The sequence below is a fragment of the Miniopterus schreibersii genome (genome assembly GCF_964146895.1).
Source record: "Miniopterus schreibersii genome assembly, chromosome: 2".
Classification (NCBI taxonomy): domain Eukaryota; kingdom Metazoa; phylum Chordata; class Mammalia; order Chiroptera; family Miniopteridae; genus Miniopterus; species Miniopterus schreibersii.
The window spans coordinates 147,578,069-147,597,157 of NC_138102.1; the positions used below are offsets into that span (position 1 = coordinate 147,578,069).

The following is a 19,089-nucleotide window of genomic DNA, read 5'->3' on the forward strand; positions in this document are numbered from 1 at the left end:
AATTTGAAAGTGAATATTTGTAGTAGTCATATACTACACAAAATGAAGTGCCTATTTTTTTAGTATAATATTTGTATGATTGAGTTAAATTCGTGCTGTGTTTGTAATTTGTTCATTGTTGACAAGTTGTACTCACTCATCCTTGAAGGCAAGACATTTAGCAGCTGCAAAGAAATCCAAGCGGAAAACAACATTACCAAGGATGGCGACTATTACCTTAACATTAAGGGAAGGATAATAAAGGTATTGTGCACGCAGTTCCTATTTGATTTTAACGTTGGCCGTTGACTTTGGAGAAAAGCTTCTCTAGATGTTTGCATTTTCCCTTTAGGTCTATTGTGCAGATATGCACTTGGAGAACCCCAAGGAATATATATCATTGGTCAAAGGTGAAGAAGACAACTTTTCTGAAGTATATGGTTTTAGGTATGAGATGTGGTTTGGCTTATCAGTGCATTTCTTATGGTCCTTCAAGAAAATCAGAGGTTCCAGCAGTCAGAGTGATACTTGAATAGCATGCAAGTGGGACAAGTAATTCAGAAGCAGATGACATATTAGGACCTAAGTCAGGAGTTGCCCATGCCTGTTCAAACATAAAGTCTTGAGTATTAACATGTACTCATGGAGAGATGGACTGAGAAGGATACTGTGGGTGAGCAATGGGAGAACAGAGGAAAGGGAGAATTTAAGCCCTATGTGTATTTTCATAAAAGCATATTAATTCCAGTAACAAAAGCTAGGAGATCTAGAGGTGAATTATTTTTCCACTTGTCTTGAATTTCCCATTGGTAATTTCATATGTTGACCTTGAGTGATTTTTACTTCTTTCTCATTTAACTTATAGACATTGTCATATTGAAGACTGTATCTTTTACTTTCCACTTCCAAAGTTTACCTACATTGTGGGCTGATAGCTGTATCTAATACTAAAAATATTCTAATGTTGTTACAGGCTACAAAATCCATATGAATGTCCTTTCAATGGAAGTAGGAGGCAAGACTGTGAATGTACAAATGACTACCTGGCTGCTGGACACACTGTTTTCAGCAAAATAAGAATTGATCTCACTTCTATGCAAATTAAAAGTAAGTGCTGAATCTCTATTGTAAAATGAAAAGCTGCTCTTTGCTAATGAAAGTCCCACAATGTGCTGGTATATATAATAGCTAAGGTATAGGGAAGGGCTTAGCATTGGGCAATAGTTATTTAAATTATTTTTTTAAGTTATTGGTTATATACTTCCTTTGCAATGACAAGGACCTTGGGGACCCTTAGTAAAGATATAGTGGTGAGGATAGCGATAAGATACATAATGCCCTTCCAAGATATGGCCCTCTACCATAAAATCCCCAATTACATTAAGGATAAAGTTAATATCTCAACATAATTGTATAAATTGTTTGCAGGGTTTAAAGTAATTTCAGATTACAATTTGTCGAGTGTTTTCCCATACATTTTCTCAGTTGATCTTTTTTGTAATCCTCACCCAAGGATATTTTTCCCATTGATTTTCAGAGGAGTGGAAGGGAGAGAGAGAAAGGAACATGGATGTGAGAGACACATCGATTGGTTGCCTCCTGCACACGCCCTGACTGGGGGCCAGGGATCGAACCTGTGTGCCCTTGGGCGAAATCAGACCCCAGGACCCTTCAGCCCGAAGGCAGAGCCAAACAGGCGAGGGTCTATTTGATCTGTTTAACAATCAGTTAAAGCAGAATTGCATCACATTGTTGCAAGTGACACAATTAAGATGCCCTTATAGAAGTTAAGTGACTTGTCCCAATTCATACAGTTGGTAACTGGCACTGAAGGTAGGTAAAGTCCCATTCACAGATCCCAGACTGTGGATCTGCTGCTTTTTAGGAAGCAACTTATAATATGGTCAAGTCAAAACATATCTGTGAAGCCTAATATCCACCGAGCAGCCTGCCATCCTGAAGGTGACATATCTACAGGAAAAGGCAAAGAAGTTAGTTTTAGAAGCAGAAACTCTAAATCACAATTGAACTACCAGTGCCTAGCACAGTGCATAAGCCATAAAAAGAAACAAATACATAATCTCTAAATCACAGTCATATGATAATGACTATTATTAGTGGTAACAGTGGCTACATTTACTGAAAACCCACCATTGCTGCAGTGGGGACGCGTCACACTGTGACGGTTATGATCGTGAACTCTGGAGTTAGGCTGGGCAGAGATTCTCTGCACCATTTACCAGTTCTGTGACCTTGGACATATCTCTTTAAGCCTAAATTCCCTTCTCTGTAAAATCCCTCTGAGAAAATCCCTCTTAGGGCTTTTTCTTTCTCTTTTCGTTCTTTTTCGCTTTTCCTTTTTCCTCTCCCTGCACCCCCCTTTTTGGGGGAGAAGCGTTAGTGGGGATTAAGCGATAATTCCTGTAAAATACCTAGCAAGTGCCTGCATACAGTAAATGCTCTATAAATAATAATTATTACTTAATGATGTATGTGTGTCAGGTAATTAGCATCGCTGAGCACATAATGGGCGCTCAGTAACTTATTTGCTGTTTATTAAGTTGTTGGTTTTCATTAATTTATCAAACAAGCCTGTCATTTACCAGGCATTGGACTGGGCCCTGAGGGTACGATGTTAAATGTGTACTCAGCTTCCTGGTCTCTTCCTTCCTCAAACTTGTGTGACAAAAACACCCAGTCTCGGCTAAATGAAACCTTTCACCTACTCTGCCCTTGCACCATGAATCTTCTGTGTGTCAAATAATACACTGCCCTTAAGGCTTATCTCACTTTAAATGCATGACTACTGAGCTTGCATGGACCCTTCATGCTGCTGAGTAATCTTATTGCACTTCCCTAGTTAATTCCCTTCTGGCTTAGTTACAGATGTGCCTGCCATTTCTTAGGGCAATTTATGAGATGAACATTTCTGTATTAAAGAAAAATTATTTGTGAGAGCCTGATCTATGCTATGTACTAAAACTGTATAGCATTTTTGCTTAAAAATTTGAATTAATTATATAAATGCATTTAAGAATATAATATGAGCCCAGCTGGCGTGGCTCAGCGGTTGAGCATTGACCGAGAATCCAGGAGATTGTGGTTTGATTTCCCCGTCAGGGCACATGCCAGGGTTGCGGGCTCGATCCCTGGGGGGGTGTGCAGGAGGCAGCCGATCAATGACTCTCATCATTGATGTTTCTGTCTATCTCTCTCTCTCTCTCCTTCTCCCTTCCTGTCTCTGAAATCATTAGACATATTTATTAAATATATATATGAACACTATGTTTTGGATTGATGATTAGAAAAGAGACAATGTCTCATTGCTGAAGAGTTTTTTTTATTACATTCTAGCTACTGACCTTCTATTTGCTCAGACAATATTTGGAAAAGCAGTTCCATTTGCCACCGCTGGAGATTGCTATAGTGCTGCCAGATGCCCACAGGTATTTCATATTTGTTTATTTCTCCCTAACTATGAAAAAAATTGATACTGTTTCTCTTCATTCATTTTCTTGATCATAATATTGCAAGAAACATAAGTAAGTAGAAAATGCAGACTTCTTACATGAACTTTATTTCAAAGGTTATAGTAAGTTTTGAAGGATTTTTGCCAATACTAGGTTTGTTTGAAAGGTGTAATAACAGGAATTTTAAATTGTTTAGATCCTATTTCTTCTTCTACAATGCTTTATTATTTTTAATCTTTCCACTTAGTCCATGAAAATCAATGGACATATAAGGAATGGATCACATGCATGCGACTTTCTTTCTATACATCAGTTATATTAGTGACCTGGGTCTGGAACATTTCCAGAATAACTTTTTATCATCTGTGAAATGGTACATTTCCATGTCTTTATTCTTTTTTAATCCTTCATTTCTGGAGTTCTCTATACGCACCCTTTCTATGTCATCTCTGATTTCCAGAATAGAGTGTGATTCCTAGAAAAAACATACTAACTCATTTTTTAAAAGGAGATTTTCGTAAGTACATGTGAACAACATTTTTATGATAAGATGGAGAGATATAAAGTTTACATGAATATAGCATTGTTAGATAGATTTCTAGCTAATTTATAAAATTGTGCACAAAAGATAGTAATTATAATATTGATATCATTTTTTAGAAAATAGCTAATGGTTTGTCATAGCCCTCTGTTCTTGGAATTTCCCATTCACAATTTTCATCATATGACACAGAAGGTACACTTATGTTAGACAGAAAGATCATTTTCTATATTGAGAGAAAAACTTAAGGGAGATAAAAAGACACTGGAATTATGGGCTGAACCAAATAAGGAAATGCAGTTGTAATAAATACATAAATCTTAGGTCCAGAAGTGCAAATAGAACTTGGCAATGGCATAAGACTAAGGTCTTTGATTCAAGCACAATGAGTTCGTTATAACCCATGGAGAGCATGGGGTGATTTCTAAACAACCTAATATAATCATAAGGTACCAAAGAATAATACTGAGACCAAAAAAGTTATTTGTACTTAACAATGAAATATTATATTTATTTTTTAATTTCTGTTGGGAAAATAAATTTTTATCTAGGAGTAGGAGGTGGTAGCCGGGGGGAAAAAAAGAGGGTTTAAATCATGTCACAGAAGGACAACGGAAAAGGGCCAGGAAAGGAGTAGAAGGTTATAACTATTTTTATTATTTATTTATTTTAAACATATCTTTATTGATTTCAGAGAGAGGAAAGGAAGGGGAGAGAGATAGAAACATCAATGATGAGAGAGTCATTGATCGGCTGTGAGCCCGCAACCCGGGCATGTGCCCCAACCGGGAATTGAACCCCGATCTCCCGGATCCTAGGTCGATGCTCAACCGCTGAGCCACGCCCGGCTGGGCTGTAACTATTTTTAAATAATTAAAGAGCTGCAAGCAACAGGAGTGAGGTCAGTGTGTGTTACTTCAGGAGACATTAACAGAGCAGCAGATTCCAGCTCAAGATAGAGAAGGCCTTTGACAGGGACGGTTACCCATAAAGAGACCCCCAAATCTGAGGCACAAATAAATCACTAATTTTTGCCTATATTTTTATAAATTGATCTGGAATCCTACAACCTTGCTGAACTCATTGTTTAGTTGTAATAGTTTTTTATTGGATTCCTTAGGATTCTCTATATACATGGTGATGTTATCTACAAACAAAGGTAGTTTCTTTCCTTTGCAACCTGGATACCTTTTATTTCTTTGTCCGGCCTCATTGCTCTAGCTAAAACTTCCGCACCGTGTTGAACGGAAGCGGTGAGTGGACATCCTGCCTTGTTTATGATTTTAAGGGGGAAGAAAGCCTTTAGTCCTTCTTCATAAAGTCTGTTAACTGAGAGTGTTTCGTAGATGTCTTTGACCAGGTTGAGGAAGCGCCCTTCTACTCCTAACTTAAGTGATTTTATCATGAAAGTGTTGGATTTTTGTCAGCTGCTTCTTCTGCATCTATTGAGAAAATCCTGTGGCTCTTGTCCATTCCTGTAGAGATATGGTGTATCACACTGATGGATTTTTGTATTTCGAAACAACCTCACATTCCTGGGGAGAAATCTCATGTGGTCATGGCGTACAATCCTTTTTATAGATGTTGCTGGATTTGTTTTTTATGTTGAAATTATTCATAAGATATTGGTCTACCAATTTCTTTTCCTGTGATACCCTTGTGTGATTTTGGTATCAGGGAAATACTGCTCCTGTAGAATGAATTGGACAGCGTTTCTTCCTCTGATACTATTTTGAATAGTTTGTGAATAATTAATTCTTTAAATGTTTCATAGTTTCATCAGCAAAGCCATCTGAACCTGGACTTTTTTTGTGTATGTGAAAGTTGTTTTAATTAGTAATTCAATCTCTTATTGTAGATCTATTCAGATTTTCTAGTCCTTAAGTGAGGTTTGGTAGTTGGTCTTTTAGGAATTTGTCAGTTTCATCAAAGTTATCTAATTGGTTGGCATACGGTTGTTCATATTATTGCTTTTATAATCCTTATGTAGTCCTGTGGGACTTGCAGTCAAGTTCTTTCATTCCTGATCTTAGTAATTTTAGTCTCCTCTGCTTTTTTCCTGGTTTGTCAATTTGGCTCTTTTAAAAAAAAGCAACTTTTGATTTTGTTGATTTTATCTATTTTTCTATTCTTTATTTCATCAGTTTCCACTCTATTCTTTTTCATTTCTTTCCTTCTGCTTGCTTTAAATTTAATTTGCTCTTGGTTTTCCAGTGTCTTTAGGTAAGAGGTTAGTTTATTGATAATGAGATATTTTTTCTCTTCTAATAGAGGCATTTACAGCTGCACAATTTCACTTCTTTTGTTGCATCCTTGAAGTTTTGATACGTTGTGTGTTTATTTTCAATCATCTTAAAGTATTTTCTATTATCACTTACATCTTCTTTGACCTATTGGTTATTTAACAGTGGGGTGTTTCATTCACATATTTGTGAATTTCCCAAATTTCCTTCTGCTATTGATTTTATTTTCATTCCACTGTGGTTGGAACACATTTCCTAATATTTAATCCTTCTAACCGATTGAGGCTTGCTTTATGGCCTAGCATATGGCTATCCTGGATAAAGTTCAGTGTGTGCTTGGAAAGAATGTTCTGGTGTTGGGTGAAGTCTGTCAGGCCTAGTTAAAGTAGTTTCACTCTTTGACTGCCTCGCAGATCTTCTGCCTAGTTGTTCTGTACACTGAAACTTTGCAAGTATTACTGTTGAATTGTCTGTTTCTCACTTCAATCTTATTGCTTTATTTACTTTGTGGGTTTGGTGTACATGATTATAATGATCATACTTTCCTGATATATTTTCCCTTTATCATAAAATATTCCTCTTTAACTGTAGTAGCTTTTTTGTTTTAAAGTCTAATTTAAAATCTAATATATGCTTGTTTATAGTAGGTGGTATAAATGTTTTCATACCATTTACTTTTAACCTATTTCTATTTTTGGATAGCATCTCTTTATATCTTTGCCACCTATGGAGAGCACTTTCTTGGATCTCTGCGGTTTGATTGCATTGCTCAAGGTCATTATTGATACGTTTGGATTTATACTTGCCATTTTAATGTTTGTTTTCTGTATGTCTTATGCTGTTTTTCCTCCTCTGTTCCTTCTTTACTGCTGTCTTTTTTTATTCAGTGAATGCTTTCTAGTGTAACACTTTAATTTCCTTAATAATTTTTCTTTATTTTTTAAATTGCTTTCTTAACGGTTGCTTGAGGGCTTACAATATACCTCTAATTGGAATCTATTTCAGATTTATACTACGTAATTTCAGCGAAATACCAAAACATTAGTCCTGTAAAGGCTCTGTTTCTTCTTCCTTTTTTGTGCTATGCTTGTTAAACATATACTATCTACATATGTAACAAACTGAATACATTTTTATAATAGTACTCTGTATATGAATTTATGTATTTTAGAAAATGTGAGAGAAGAAATTAAAAAATTACTTATCCATAGTTTTTTAATGAATCTTTTATTTAACATTTCTGATTCTCTTCATTTCTTCCTGTAGATTTTATATAAACTGGTGTCATTTTCTTACTCTAAAACAGCTTTGTTTCCACCTGCCTCATTTGTGCCATTATGATAAAACATTTTTATATAGTACAGCTCAATAATATAATTATGTACATGTTTGTTTATATCATTGCTTTTTAAGTCAGTTAAGAGAGAAAAGAAATATGTAATTATAGTGCCTTTTATAATTACCTTTACCAGTACTCTTTGGTTGTTTTGTGTTGATTTGTATTAATGCCTGGTGTCACTTGATTACAACCTAAAAATTTTCCTTTCCTTTAGTAAGACAGGTCTACTAGTAACAAATCCTCTCACTTTTGTTTATCTGGGAATGTATTTATTTTGCCTTCATTCTTGAAAGATTGATTCTCTTGTTATAAAGTTCTTGATTTACAGCTTTTATTTCTCAACACTTTAAATATATCATCCACTACCCTCTGGCTTCTAGATAAACAATGGAAGTCAACTATTTATCTTATTGGGGTTCCCGTATATGTGGTAATTTTTCTCTTGATGCTTTCAGATTTTCTCTCTCATTCAACATTTTTACTGTGACATATTTGGATGTGGATCTCTTTGTGTCTACCTAACTTGGAAGCTTTTGTGCTTCTGGGATGTATAGATTAATGCATTTCACCAAATTTGGGAAGTTTTTAGAGATCAACCAAAGAACTTACATGCATATATGCATAACCCATGGACATAGATGGAGAAGGCCTGGGGAGGGGGGAGGAAGGGGTCATTAGGGAAAAGAGGGGGACATCTGTATTACTTTCAACAATAAAGATAAATTTAAATTTAAAAAATATTTCTTCAAATATGCTCTTTCTCTCCTCTCTGTTGATACTCCCATTATGCATATGTTGGTGCACTTAATGGTGTCCCTCTGTTTCTCTGAGTCTTTATTTTTCTTCATTCAATTTTTCTCTCTGTTCTTGAGATTGTATCATATTTATTGATATTTTTTCAAGTTTTCTCATTCTTTCTTCTCTCACCTCCAATCTATTGTTTGAGGCCCTCTAGTGAAACTTTTATTTTGGTTATTGTACTTTTTAACTCCAGAATGCCCCTTTGGATCTTTTTGTAAGTATAATTTATATTCCTTCACTGATATTTTCTATTTGATGAGACACTATTATAACTTTCTTTACTTTTTTAAACATGTTTTTTTTTTGTTTTGTTCTTTGAACATATTTATAATAGCTGCTTTGAAGTCTTTATCTGCTTAGTCTGACATCTGAAGCCTCTCAAAGTTTGTTTCTGTTGCCTTTTTGCCCTGTATATAAGTCGCCCTTTCCAGTTTATTTGCATGTCTCAAAATTTTTTGTTGAAAAATGAGCCTTTTAAATAATATATTTTAGGAACTGTGGATACTAAGTCTCCCTCTTCTCTAGGACTTGTTTTTGTTTGCTTGCTTATTTGTTTTGTTCTTTGGCTGAACTGTTTCAATGACATCTATTTCCTTTGGAATGTTCAGTCTTTGTTATTGTTTCTCAGACAGTGCAGCTTTGGACATGTACACAGTCACCATGATTCTCCTGGAATGACAGGCTTTTGTTGTTGTTTTAGCTGGGCTCTCTCTGATTACCCCTTTTCTTGACTCCCCATTAAGTTTCTAATTTATCTGTCTCTACAGATTTTGCACTCAGCTCTTAGCCTCCACTAATTGCTAGATTATTGGTGTATGCTAAATTACTCTATGGTTTGATCCAATTCAAACCCTTTGGTCAGAGTAGTCTTATAGGTCAGTCTTTAGGGACAGGTTGGACCTCAAGAGGAGCCCTTATTAGCTGTCCCTTTCCCTGATTCTTTCTGTTAAGTTCTAATTTGACCTACCACTTTGTTTGTTGCTCCATTAAGCTACCACCATCTTCCTCTTAACTGTGTACTACTAAAATTGTGTTTATAATAGCACCTTTAGGCTTGAACTTCCCCATGCTCTGTCCCAAATAAGCGCAGTCCCCTTAAAAAAAGCTATGGAACTTTCTGTTCTTACAACTTGATTCTCCCTCAAGGAAGAAACTTTGGATCAATTCTGTGTATCCAGAGTTAGGGCCTACTTCTCAGAGTAACACACCCACTTTATACACAGGATACTAGGTCACAGTAGCCCCTGGTATTCTTGGTTTGCCCTTCTTACCATGGAACCTCTGCCCTAATAGTTACTTGAGTGGGGATGCCTCAGGCCTTGAGTGGCCTGCCATGCCTGAGGTAGCTTTTCTGTTCTATGAGTAAGGACTGAGTGACAGAAGGGAGCTTCAGACTCTCAGCCACTCTTACCTGTAATAGATCTTTTCTAGCAGAGATGGGTGATATGAGAAGCCATGGTGGCTTACTGCTCCCAGGGAGAAAACTTAGCTCTAACAGGAATCTGGGGGAAATAAAGTCCTGTGTTCTTAGCTGCACCCATCAAGAGTATAACTATCATCTTGAGGTGGGGGGAGGAGAGGATGGGCCATTGTTCAAATGTCACAGAAGCTACTGTTCTTACCTAGAGTTCATAGATTTTTTTCATAAATATTTATCTGTTTGTTATATAACATTAGGACAATTTCCAGAGACATTAAAATGGCTGTTGTATTTTATAATTTTTACCAGTTATGGTTGTTTTACTGGCTATATTTTTAAAGGTAGCTAACTTTGCAGAAGAACCTCATTTGGTCTTTGAGGCTAGTTAAGCTCTATTCATGTCCATTTCTCTTCTTCCCTACTTCAGTCATATTGGTCTACCAGATGATTGGTCTACCTCCCAGATACTGACTCTGATCTATATCTTCTATTCAGTTCTATTCCCAGGACTGTCCTTCCCCTTCTGAACTCCCCTTTCTTAAGTTTTATATTGTGTCTCTGTGGACACCTGTTCTAAAGTCAAGGAGGGTAATATAAAACTTCTAAAATTCAAAACAATATTTTCCCTCACATATGGACTTTTTAAAATAACACTTCCATTTTGACCCTCTTAAATGGAGAGTATTCATTCTCCAATGAGCAACCCATGTCAAGACTGGCCAACTTTATCCAACATCTCATTCTCCTAATTTATGCCTTTTGGCCATTTACTTGATGCAATTGGAGAGAAGTAAATTGAGATTGCTACCAAGAGATATGAAGAGTCTGCTACAAGATCTTATAGATGCTATTGTTTTGGAAATGTCACTAAGTTCTGGGACTCTGATTTTTTCATTACAAGTTGAACTGAGTAAGATCTGATCAATGAGACAACAGAATTCACAGGAGACTGATATACAAGTAAATCATATAATTGTCAAGTAGAATCAGAACTCCTTTTATCTCAGCGAGCTTTCCTTATAGGAAATATCTTAACAGAAGGCTTCTGTTAAGATATCTTAACAGAATATTTCTCAATGAATGGAAATCTGAATAAAAGTTATTAGCACAATCAGGTTTTAAAATAAGGCAGCTATTTCCATTAATTTCTAACACCCTTTCTTCAATTTCCATGTAACTGCGTTTCCCCTTACGATATCTTGAAAAAGCTATATACTTGTAAACTACATAATCCTTGTTTATAGTTGGAGAAACAGACACTCTATGTTAACAACCTGTCCAACATCCTTGGTAAAGTCAGAGGCAGAACCAGTACAGTAATAAAATACTCCTCTCTGCTCATCAAGGTGAGATGCTTCCCTCATATAGTTCTCCAGCCATTTGTGGAATACAAAGCTCTAGTTCCAAAATTAGATGTTATCGGGCAAAGATATATGCTGCCAAAAGGAGCTATGCTCATTCAGTCTGTATTCAACTGCCTGAGGTTACTGTTACAAAAAATATACACTGCCATGTATTCTTTGAGATGTTCTGTCAAATATATAAACCAGATTCTGTGTTAAGTTACACAGCATTTGCATGAACACTCTCCAGATGTTTGATGTCACAGAAAGAACTTATACTGTTTGGGATTCATCAAAACCACATCCTCTGTGTTTGCATATGACAGGGCACCCCAGGACATGAATGCTAAAAAGAGAAGGGACACATATGGCACTCTTTAGGGAAAATAAACTTTGCCACATTGCAATATAAGATGAAGTTTAAGGAGTGTGGTGTGACTTTAGAATTCATATATCAAAAGTGAAATAAAGTGTTTGGTACTTTTTACAGAGCCACAAAAATTTAAAAAAGCATACAATGTATCTTTTTAGCTGTTTTGTGATTATTATTGATTACATAAGAGCAAGAGAAATAACCACATTCAGCTAATGTCTGTGGATCATGGCCAGCATTCATTTTGAGTACTCAGAGCCTGTTAAGTATTTTGAACCTATATTCTTTATTATTAGGGTGCAGAGTTTTATATATAAAACTCCATAAGATCTACCCTTTTAATTATATGATTTAGATCTTCTTTCTCTATATTTTTGCCCATTTGATCTGTCTTGATACTAAAAGTGATGTATTAAAAAGGGTGACATCTGTAATACTTTCAACAGTAAAAATAAATTAAAAGAAAAAAGAAAACTTTTCCTATTATTATGGTGTTTCTATGACCTTCATAAATCTCTTTGCTTTAAGTGTATCTCTATCATATAGTAGTAGTTGGGTTTTGTTTGCAAGCCAATTGGAAAATACTTTTCTTTAAATAGATGTCATATCCATTCACATTAAATACATTTAAAAAAAAATAACATGCAGTATACTTGCTTTTTTTGGTATACAGTTTTAACATATGTACAGATTCATGTTGCCATCAGCATAATCAGAATATAGAACAGTTCCCTCCCACTCCTTACCACCTAACTCCTGGTAAACACCAATCTGTTCTCTGCTGCTATAGTTTTCCCTTTCTGGAATGCCATAAAAATGTCATAGAAATAGAATCATACAGTATGTAATCTTTGGAGATTGACTTCCTTCACTCAACATAACGTCTTTGAGATTAATCTGTGTTGTGATATATATCAGTCATTTGTGTGGTTTTTAATTGCTGAGAATTATTCCCTCATATGGATATTGTATAGTTGTCCCGCAGTTTGCCCACTCATCTATGGGAAGAAAATTGGTTGTTTACAGTTTTGGAGATTGTGAATAGAGCTGATATGTGCATTTGTGAAAAGGTTTTTGTGTGAACATACATTTTCATTTCTCTAGGATAAACACCTATGAGCAGGTTTGTAGGATTATATGGTATGTGTATGTTTAACTTTATAAGAAACTGCAATACTGTTTTATAGAGTAGCTGTACCATTTTGTATTCCCATCAGCAAAGATGAAAGTTCCAGTTGTTTTGCTTCCTTGTCAGCACTTAGTATTGCCAAGTTTTTTGTTTGTTTGTTCCCCATTTTAAGTGGTATCTCATTGTGGTTTTAATTCACATTTCACTGATGGCTAATGGTGTTAAACATATTTCTTGTGTATATTTTTCATGTCTTTTGTCCATTTTAAAAATTGGGTTGTTTCCTTACTGTTTAGTTTTGAGAGGTTTTTATAATTCTGGATACAAGTCTTTTGTTGGACATGACATTTGCAAGTATATTCTCCTGGTCTGAACCTTTTCTTTCTCTTGATTGTCTTTCAAAGAGGAAAAATGTTAAATTTTAATAAAAGTCAAATTTATTATTTTTTCTTTATGAGTTATGTGTTTAGTATCATATTTAAGAACTCTTTGACTAACTCAGTTACAAAGATTTTTCTTCTATGTTTTCTTCAAAAATTTTTATAGTTCTGTTTTACATTTAGCTGTATGATTGATTTTGAAGTCTAAGAAGGTTTTTGAACATAGACATCAATTGTCCTAACACCATTTGTTGAAAATACAATATTTTCTCCCCTTAAATGCCTTTCCCCTTTTTTCAAAAATCAATTGACATATTTATGTGGATCTATTTCTGGACTCTCTATTATCTTACCTTGATCCATATGTCTTTCTTCTCACCAACACAGCACTGTCTTGGTTATGATACTTTTATAATGAGCATCAAAATAAGGTAGTGTGGGTCCTTTAATTTTATTCCTTTTAAAAAAATTTGTGTAACTATTTTAATTTTTTGTCTTTCCTTATAAATTTTAAAAATCAATTATTTACATTAGATCTATAGGTCTAGATTACATTTATAACAAAATTTGTATAACACACTTAAAATTGTATTTTTTTATTAAATTTTTTTTTTAATGTTGACATTATTGCAAGAGTCCCCATCCCCCACCCTTTGCCCACCTACACCCTCACCCACCAATCCCTTCCTTGGCTTTTACCAAATTATTATCTGTGTTCATGGGATATGTGTATATGTTCTTTAGCTATTTCCTTCACCTTCTTTATTCAGTCACCCCCACCCTTCTCCCCTTGGGCACTGGCCAGCCTATTCCATGTATTCATGCTTCTGTTTCCATTTTGTTCATCAGTTTATTTTGCTCATTAGATTCCACATATTAGTGAGATCATATGGTATTTGTCCTTGTCTGACTGGCTTATTTTACTTAGCATAATGCTCTCCAGGTCCATCCATGCTGTCTCAAAGTTAGCACTTCCTTCTTTTTTACAGCAGCATAGTATTCCACTGTGTAAATGTACCACAGCTTTTTTATCTACTCTTTGAAACAGCACTTTGGCTGTTTCAGATCTTAGCTATCGTAAGCAATGCTGCTATGAACGTAGGGATGCATATATTCTTTCTGATTAGTGTTTTGGGATTCTTAGGATGTATTCCCAGAAGTGGGATTGCTGGGTCAAAATATAATGATGAAATGAGCACACATGAAGCAACAAGTAAGTCAAAGAAGTGAAACATTAAAACTTGCATCTACCTGTATGTTTCTCCTCTATCTTATATCCATAACTACTTTTTCCTTTGATGCAGCCAATTACACAAAGGCAAATGCTTCATATTCTTAAATTTCTGGTTCTCTTGAATTGATTATTTGAATTTTACTTCTTTCAAAGATTTTTTCAATCACAGTTGCTGTACAATATTATATTAGTTTAAGGTGTACAACATAGTGATTAGCTGTTTATATAACTTACAATGTGATCACCAGTAAGTCTAGTTCTCATCTGACATCATACCTAGTATTTACAATATTACTGACTATATTCCCTATGCTGTACTTTATATCTCTGTGACTGTTTTTATAACTGGCAACCATCAGTTTGTTCTATGAGTTTATTTTGTTTGCTAGATTCCACACAAATCACATGGCATTTACCTTTCTCTGTCTGACTACTTTGCTTGTTCCTCTAAGTCCATCCACATTGTCACAAATGACAAGATTTCTTTCTTTTTTATGGCTGAGTAATATTTCATTGTATGGATATACCAATTCTTTATCCATTCCCCTATCAAGTAACTTAGGTTACTTCCATTCTTGACTATTGTAGATAATGCTGCAGTGAACATAAGGGTGCATATATCTTTTTGAATTAGTGTTTTGGATTTCTAGTGAAATTCCTAGGTCATATGGTAGTTCTATTTTTTAACCTTTTGAGGAAACTCCATACTGTTTTCCATAGTGGCTGCATTAGTTTACAATCCCACCAACAGTGCACAAGGGATCCCTTTTCTACACATCCTCACCAACACTTGTTTACTGATTTATTGATGATAGCCATTCTGACAGGTGTGAGGTGATATCTCATTTTGGTTTTAATTTGTATTTGCCTGATGATTAGTGACATTGAGCATCTATTTATATTTCTGTTGGCCATCTGTATGTCTTCTTTGGAGAAATGTTTATTCAGTTCCTCTGCCCATTTTTAAATTGGATTGTTTGTGTTTTTTGGTATTAAGTTGTACAAGTTTCTTATTTATTTTGGATAATAAACCCTTATCAGATGTATCTTCTCCCATTCAGTAGGTTGTCTTTTTGTTCTGTTAGTTTCCTTCACTGTGAAAAACTTTTTAGTTTGATGTAGTCTTATCTGTTTATTTTTACCTTTTGTTTTCCTTGCCTGAGGAGACATTTCCTAAAACATATTGCTAAGAACAATGTCAAAGTATTTACTGCCTATGTTTTCTTCTATGTGTTTTATGATTTCAGGTCTTAAATTTAATGCTTTTATTCTTTTTAAATTTATTCTTATATATCATGTAAGAAAATGGTCCAGTTTCATTCTTTTGCATGTATCTGTCCAGTTTTCCCAATACCATTTATTAAAGAGACTGTCTTTATCTCATGTATATTTTTGCCCCCTTTGTCATAGATTGACCACTTAAGTGAGGCTTTATTTCTGGGCTCTCTATTCTGTTCCATTGATCTATGTGTCTGTTTTTATGCCAGCACCATGCTGTTTTGATGACTATGTCCTTGGAGTATAGTTTGGTATCGAGTGGCACCATATCTCCAACTTTGTTCTTCTTTCTCAAGATTGCTGTGGCTATTCAGGGTCTTCTGTGGTTCCATATGAATTTTAGGTTCATTTGTTCTAGTTCTGTGAAGAAATGCCATTGGTATTTTGGTAGGAGTTGCATTGAATCTGTAGATTGCTTTGGGTAGTATGAACATTTTAACAATGTTAAGAATTTTACTTCTTATAGTGCCCTCTTCTAAAAAAGATGTCAAGAGTAGAAGGGGAGGTAAACTTTATACTACTTTTAAAAAACATTTTTTTAAGCAGCTCCTATGTTGAGCTAATTTTTCAAGCTAAAGATTATATTTAAGGAGGTTCACATTTTAATCTTAAATGAAGTATTTGGAATGGAAGTAATTACTTAAAACATTTATTCAATCATTTATTACTTCTGAAGTCCCACAGGAATGTACCAGTATCCTTCTCATGGCATCTTTAATTCTCTACATCACGTCACATTTATTTACACACATATGCTATTTTACTTATCAGGTTTATTTTTTTTTTCCCAGTTTTACTGAAATTTAATTGTCATATGACATTTTGTTAACTTAAGGTCTACAGCATAATGATTTGATTATGTACATGTTGTAAAATAATTACCACAATAAGTTTAATTAACACCCATCACCTCACATAGATATAATTAACATCCATCACTTCTCATAGATATGAAATTTTTTCCTTGTGATGAGAATTTTTAAGATCTATTCTCTTAGCAACTTTCAAATATACAATACAGTATTGTTAACTACAGTCATCATACTGAACATTACATCACCGGAATTTATTTATTTTATAACTGGAAGTTTGTATCTTTCGACCAGCCTTGCCCATTTCCTCCACCCCTACCCCTGCCTCTGGCAGCCACCAACCTGTTTTTCACTCATCAGATTTGTAGTGAGATCTGTCTCTGTCCTTCTACAGTATTTGACACCATGTCAGCTGCTCAAGTTTGAAAGAGAAAAATGTATTTTTACCTCTAGCAATAACATCTTAAATTTTAGATGCATTGCTTTACCATTTCTTTGAGATTGTATTATATTGCTTTTTAACAAGGACATAAGTAAATTTCATGAAAATTAGTTCAGAGAAATGGAAAAGCAGCTATGTCTAGACCTAACTGATAGTGCTAATGACGACCTAAGTCTCTCAGTAATCAGTTTTTTCCTTTCACTTCCAATGTATATACATTTGAATGCTTCCACACAACCTTGAGCAGGAAGGTAAAGAATAAATAGAAGAACAGAATATTTGGTTTTGAAAACACCACATGACCCAGCCAGGACACTCAATAAGTGGCTGGTGATAGGAAACCTACATCACACAAGGTACTTCCATTCTTAAGAAATGTTATTTGGTGAGAAGCCTGTGTATTAGTTAACATCAGATGGAGGTGTATAGTGCAAAACCTGTATCCGATTGACTAAGTATAAAATAATAGAATGTATCCTTAGAATTAGTTCTCATTCAAGTATTTACCAATGTAAAATATTAATATGTCTAGTGTTATTGTCAGTCATTATGGAGTGTGAAGGGTTTAGATGTGTATGGATTTACTTTTTTAATGCTGCACTTAACTTATCCACTCAAAGACACTGACTGAGTAGCAACCTCGTCCCTCTTCTGGGCTCTGAGAATGCAACAATGAAGCAAACATACAGGTCATATTCTAAATTTCATAACCAAATGAGACATGTAATAAGAAATTTTCTTTGGAATTTATCTAAAACAAATTATTTCTATTATGGGGGAAATTCTCCATATGTTATCATTGTGTTAAAATGTATTTGAATCTCTATTAATTTAGATTTCTGAGCAATGTTATATATTTCTTATTTAAAACCAAAATAAACTAAATTGATCTAAATTATTACTATTGCTAAAACAATTACATATTGTAAATATATTTAAATACATTTAGCCTTTGCTTTCATGACAAGGTAATATTTTCATTCACATAATATAACCCCCAGCGTTTTATTGGTCTTACTTAAGATTCACGGGTCTTATCCATGGGATAGTATGATGTGATCTAAGAATGCCTTAATATCTCTGAATCTGTATGTTTACTGAATCTGTATATATAGTGAACATTGGCAGTAGATGTAATTAGCATTAAGTACTTCTACTTTTCGATGTATAATTCTGTATTGCAAGATCATGTAAATGTGACACAAATTTTACCTGTTTTAGTCATGTATTTTCTCAGTTAAGATATTTAAAGTTTAAGTTTTAATGGGCATAGTCTGAAATAGTTTGACTTCAATGATTCTGTCTTGAAAAGAATTAGATCATAAAGCCACTAGGGGGCTCACATGCCATGTGTGTAAATCATGAGGTATCACGTCCACATATACTTTGGGTGCTTAAAAAGGACCTAATAGCTGGGACACTAATGCAACATTCAGTTGTTTTCTGTGGTGGGTTAGGAAGTAATATTTTTAACACCAAAGGCACAGTAATAGAAGATTCTAGAAAATTCATCAAACAGGTGTGACTTATCAGGGAAGTCAGCAACTAGAGGTCAGAAACTGAAACTGAATAAATGGTCAAGCCTGGTATTAGTCCCTATGAACATCTCCGTCAGGACTCTCCTGTGCTACAGGAACACTGGCTCTAGCTGTTAAGTCTTAGAGTTGGATGGAATTACTTTCACACAAACAACATTATGTGGTATCAATCCATGTGTCTCTTGTATGAGAAGACTTATTTGTAATCAATTTTTAAAAATTTACCTTAGAGCCATTTTCTTTAGAGCAAGGTTGTATCAATATCCTTTCATTTTATAAAGGAAGACCCTTCAAAGGCAATTTGAGTCCTTTCTTATATAATTCACATTCAGGTGTTTCCTGCCAAGAACATTCTTAAATATTTGATAAATTCCACCTATTTTGGTTTTGCTTTGCTTCCATCCAGGGGCAGTTCAGCATTAACTTGGCAGGCACTGGGATGCAGATTTCCAGCACCGCCAGGTGGCTGGCTCAGGGCAGCTACGCCTCCGTCATCATACACAGATCGCAGGTAAGTCCTGCTGGACCAGGGCGCCTGTTTGAGGTACTTCTGTGCTGTGAACTTACATTAAAGGTCTTCTACCTAAATTTAAAGTTATGAGGTTAGAGACTAATGAGTTATTGCATAAATGGAACATAACATTGATTTATGAAATTGGGTTCATTTTTATTAATGTGCATGTGTTGGTTTTATACACATACAAATTCTTGCACGGGCTACAGAGATGTGAACATGAAATATCAAATGCCGGGGCACATAGATTGTA

The 19,089-nt window shown here is 34.8% G+C and overlaps 1 protein-coding gene across 1 annotated transcript in view; it reads left to right on the forward strand.

Moving 5' to 3' along the window:
- The window catches only part of ADAMTS20 (ADAM metallopeptidase with thrombospondin type 1 motif 20), a 160,217-nt gene that overhangs the window by 137,604 nt on the left and 3,524 nt on the right, over nucleotides 1-19,089 (forward strand). Inside the window, exons 34-38 of the mRNA XM_081128121.1 lie at nucleotides 149-243; nucleotides 332-426; nucleotides 953-1,086; nucleotides 3,334-3,425; nucleotides 18,729-18,833. Of these exons, the coding sequence (XP_080984247.1) occupies nucleotides 149-243; nucleotides 332-426; nucleotides 953-1,086; nucleotides 3,334-3,425; nucleotides 18,729-18,833 (521 nt within the window). The remainder of the gene's footprint in view (nucleotides 1-148; nucleotides 244-331; nucleotides 427-952; nucleotides 1,087-3,333; nucleotides 3,426-18,728; nucleotides 18,834-19,089) is intronic.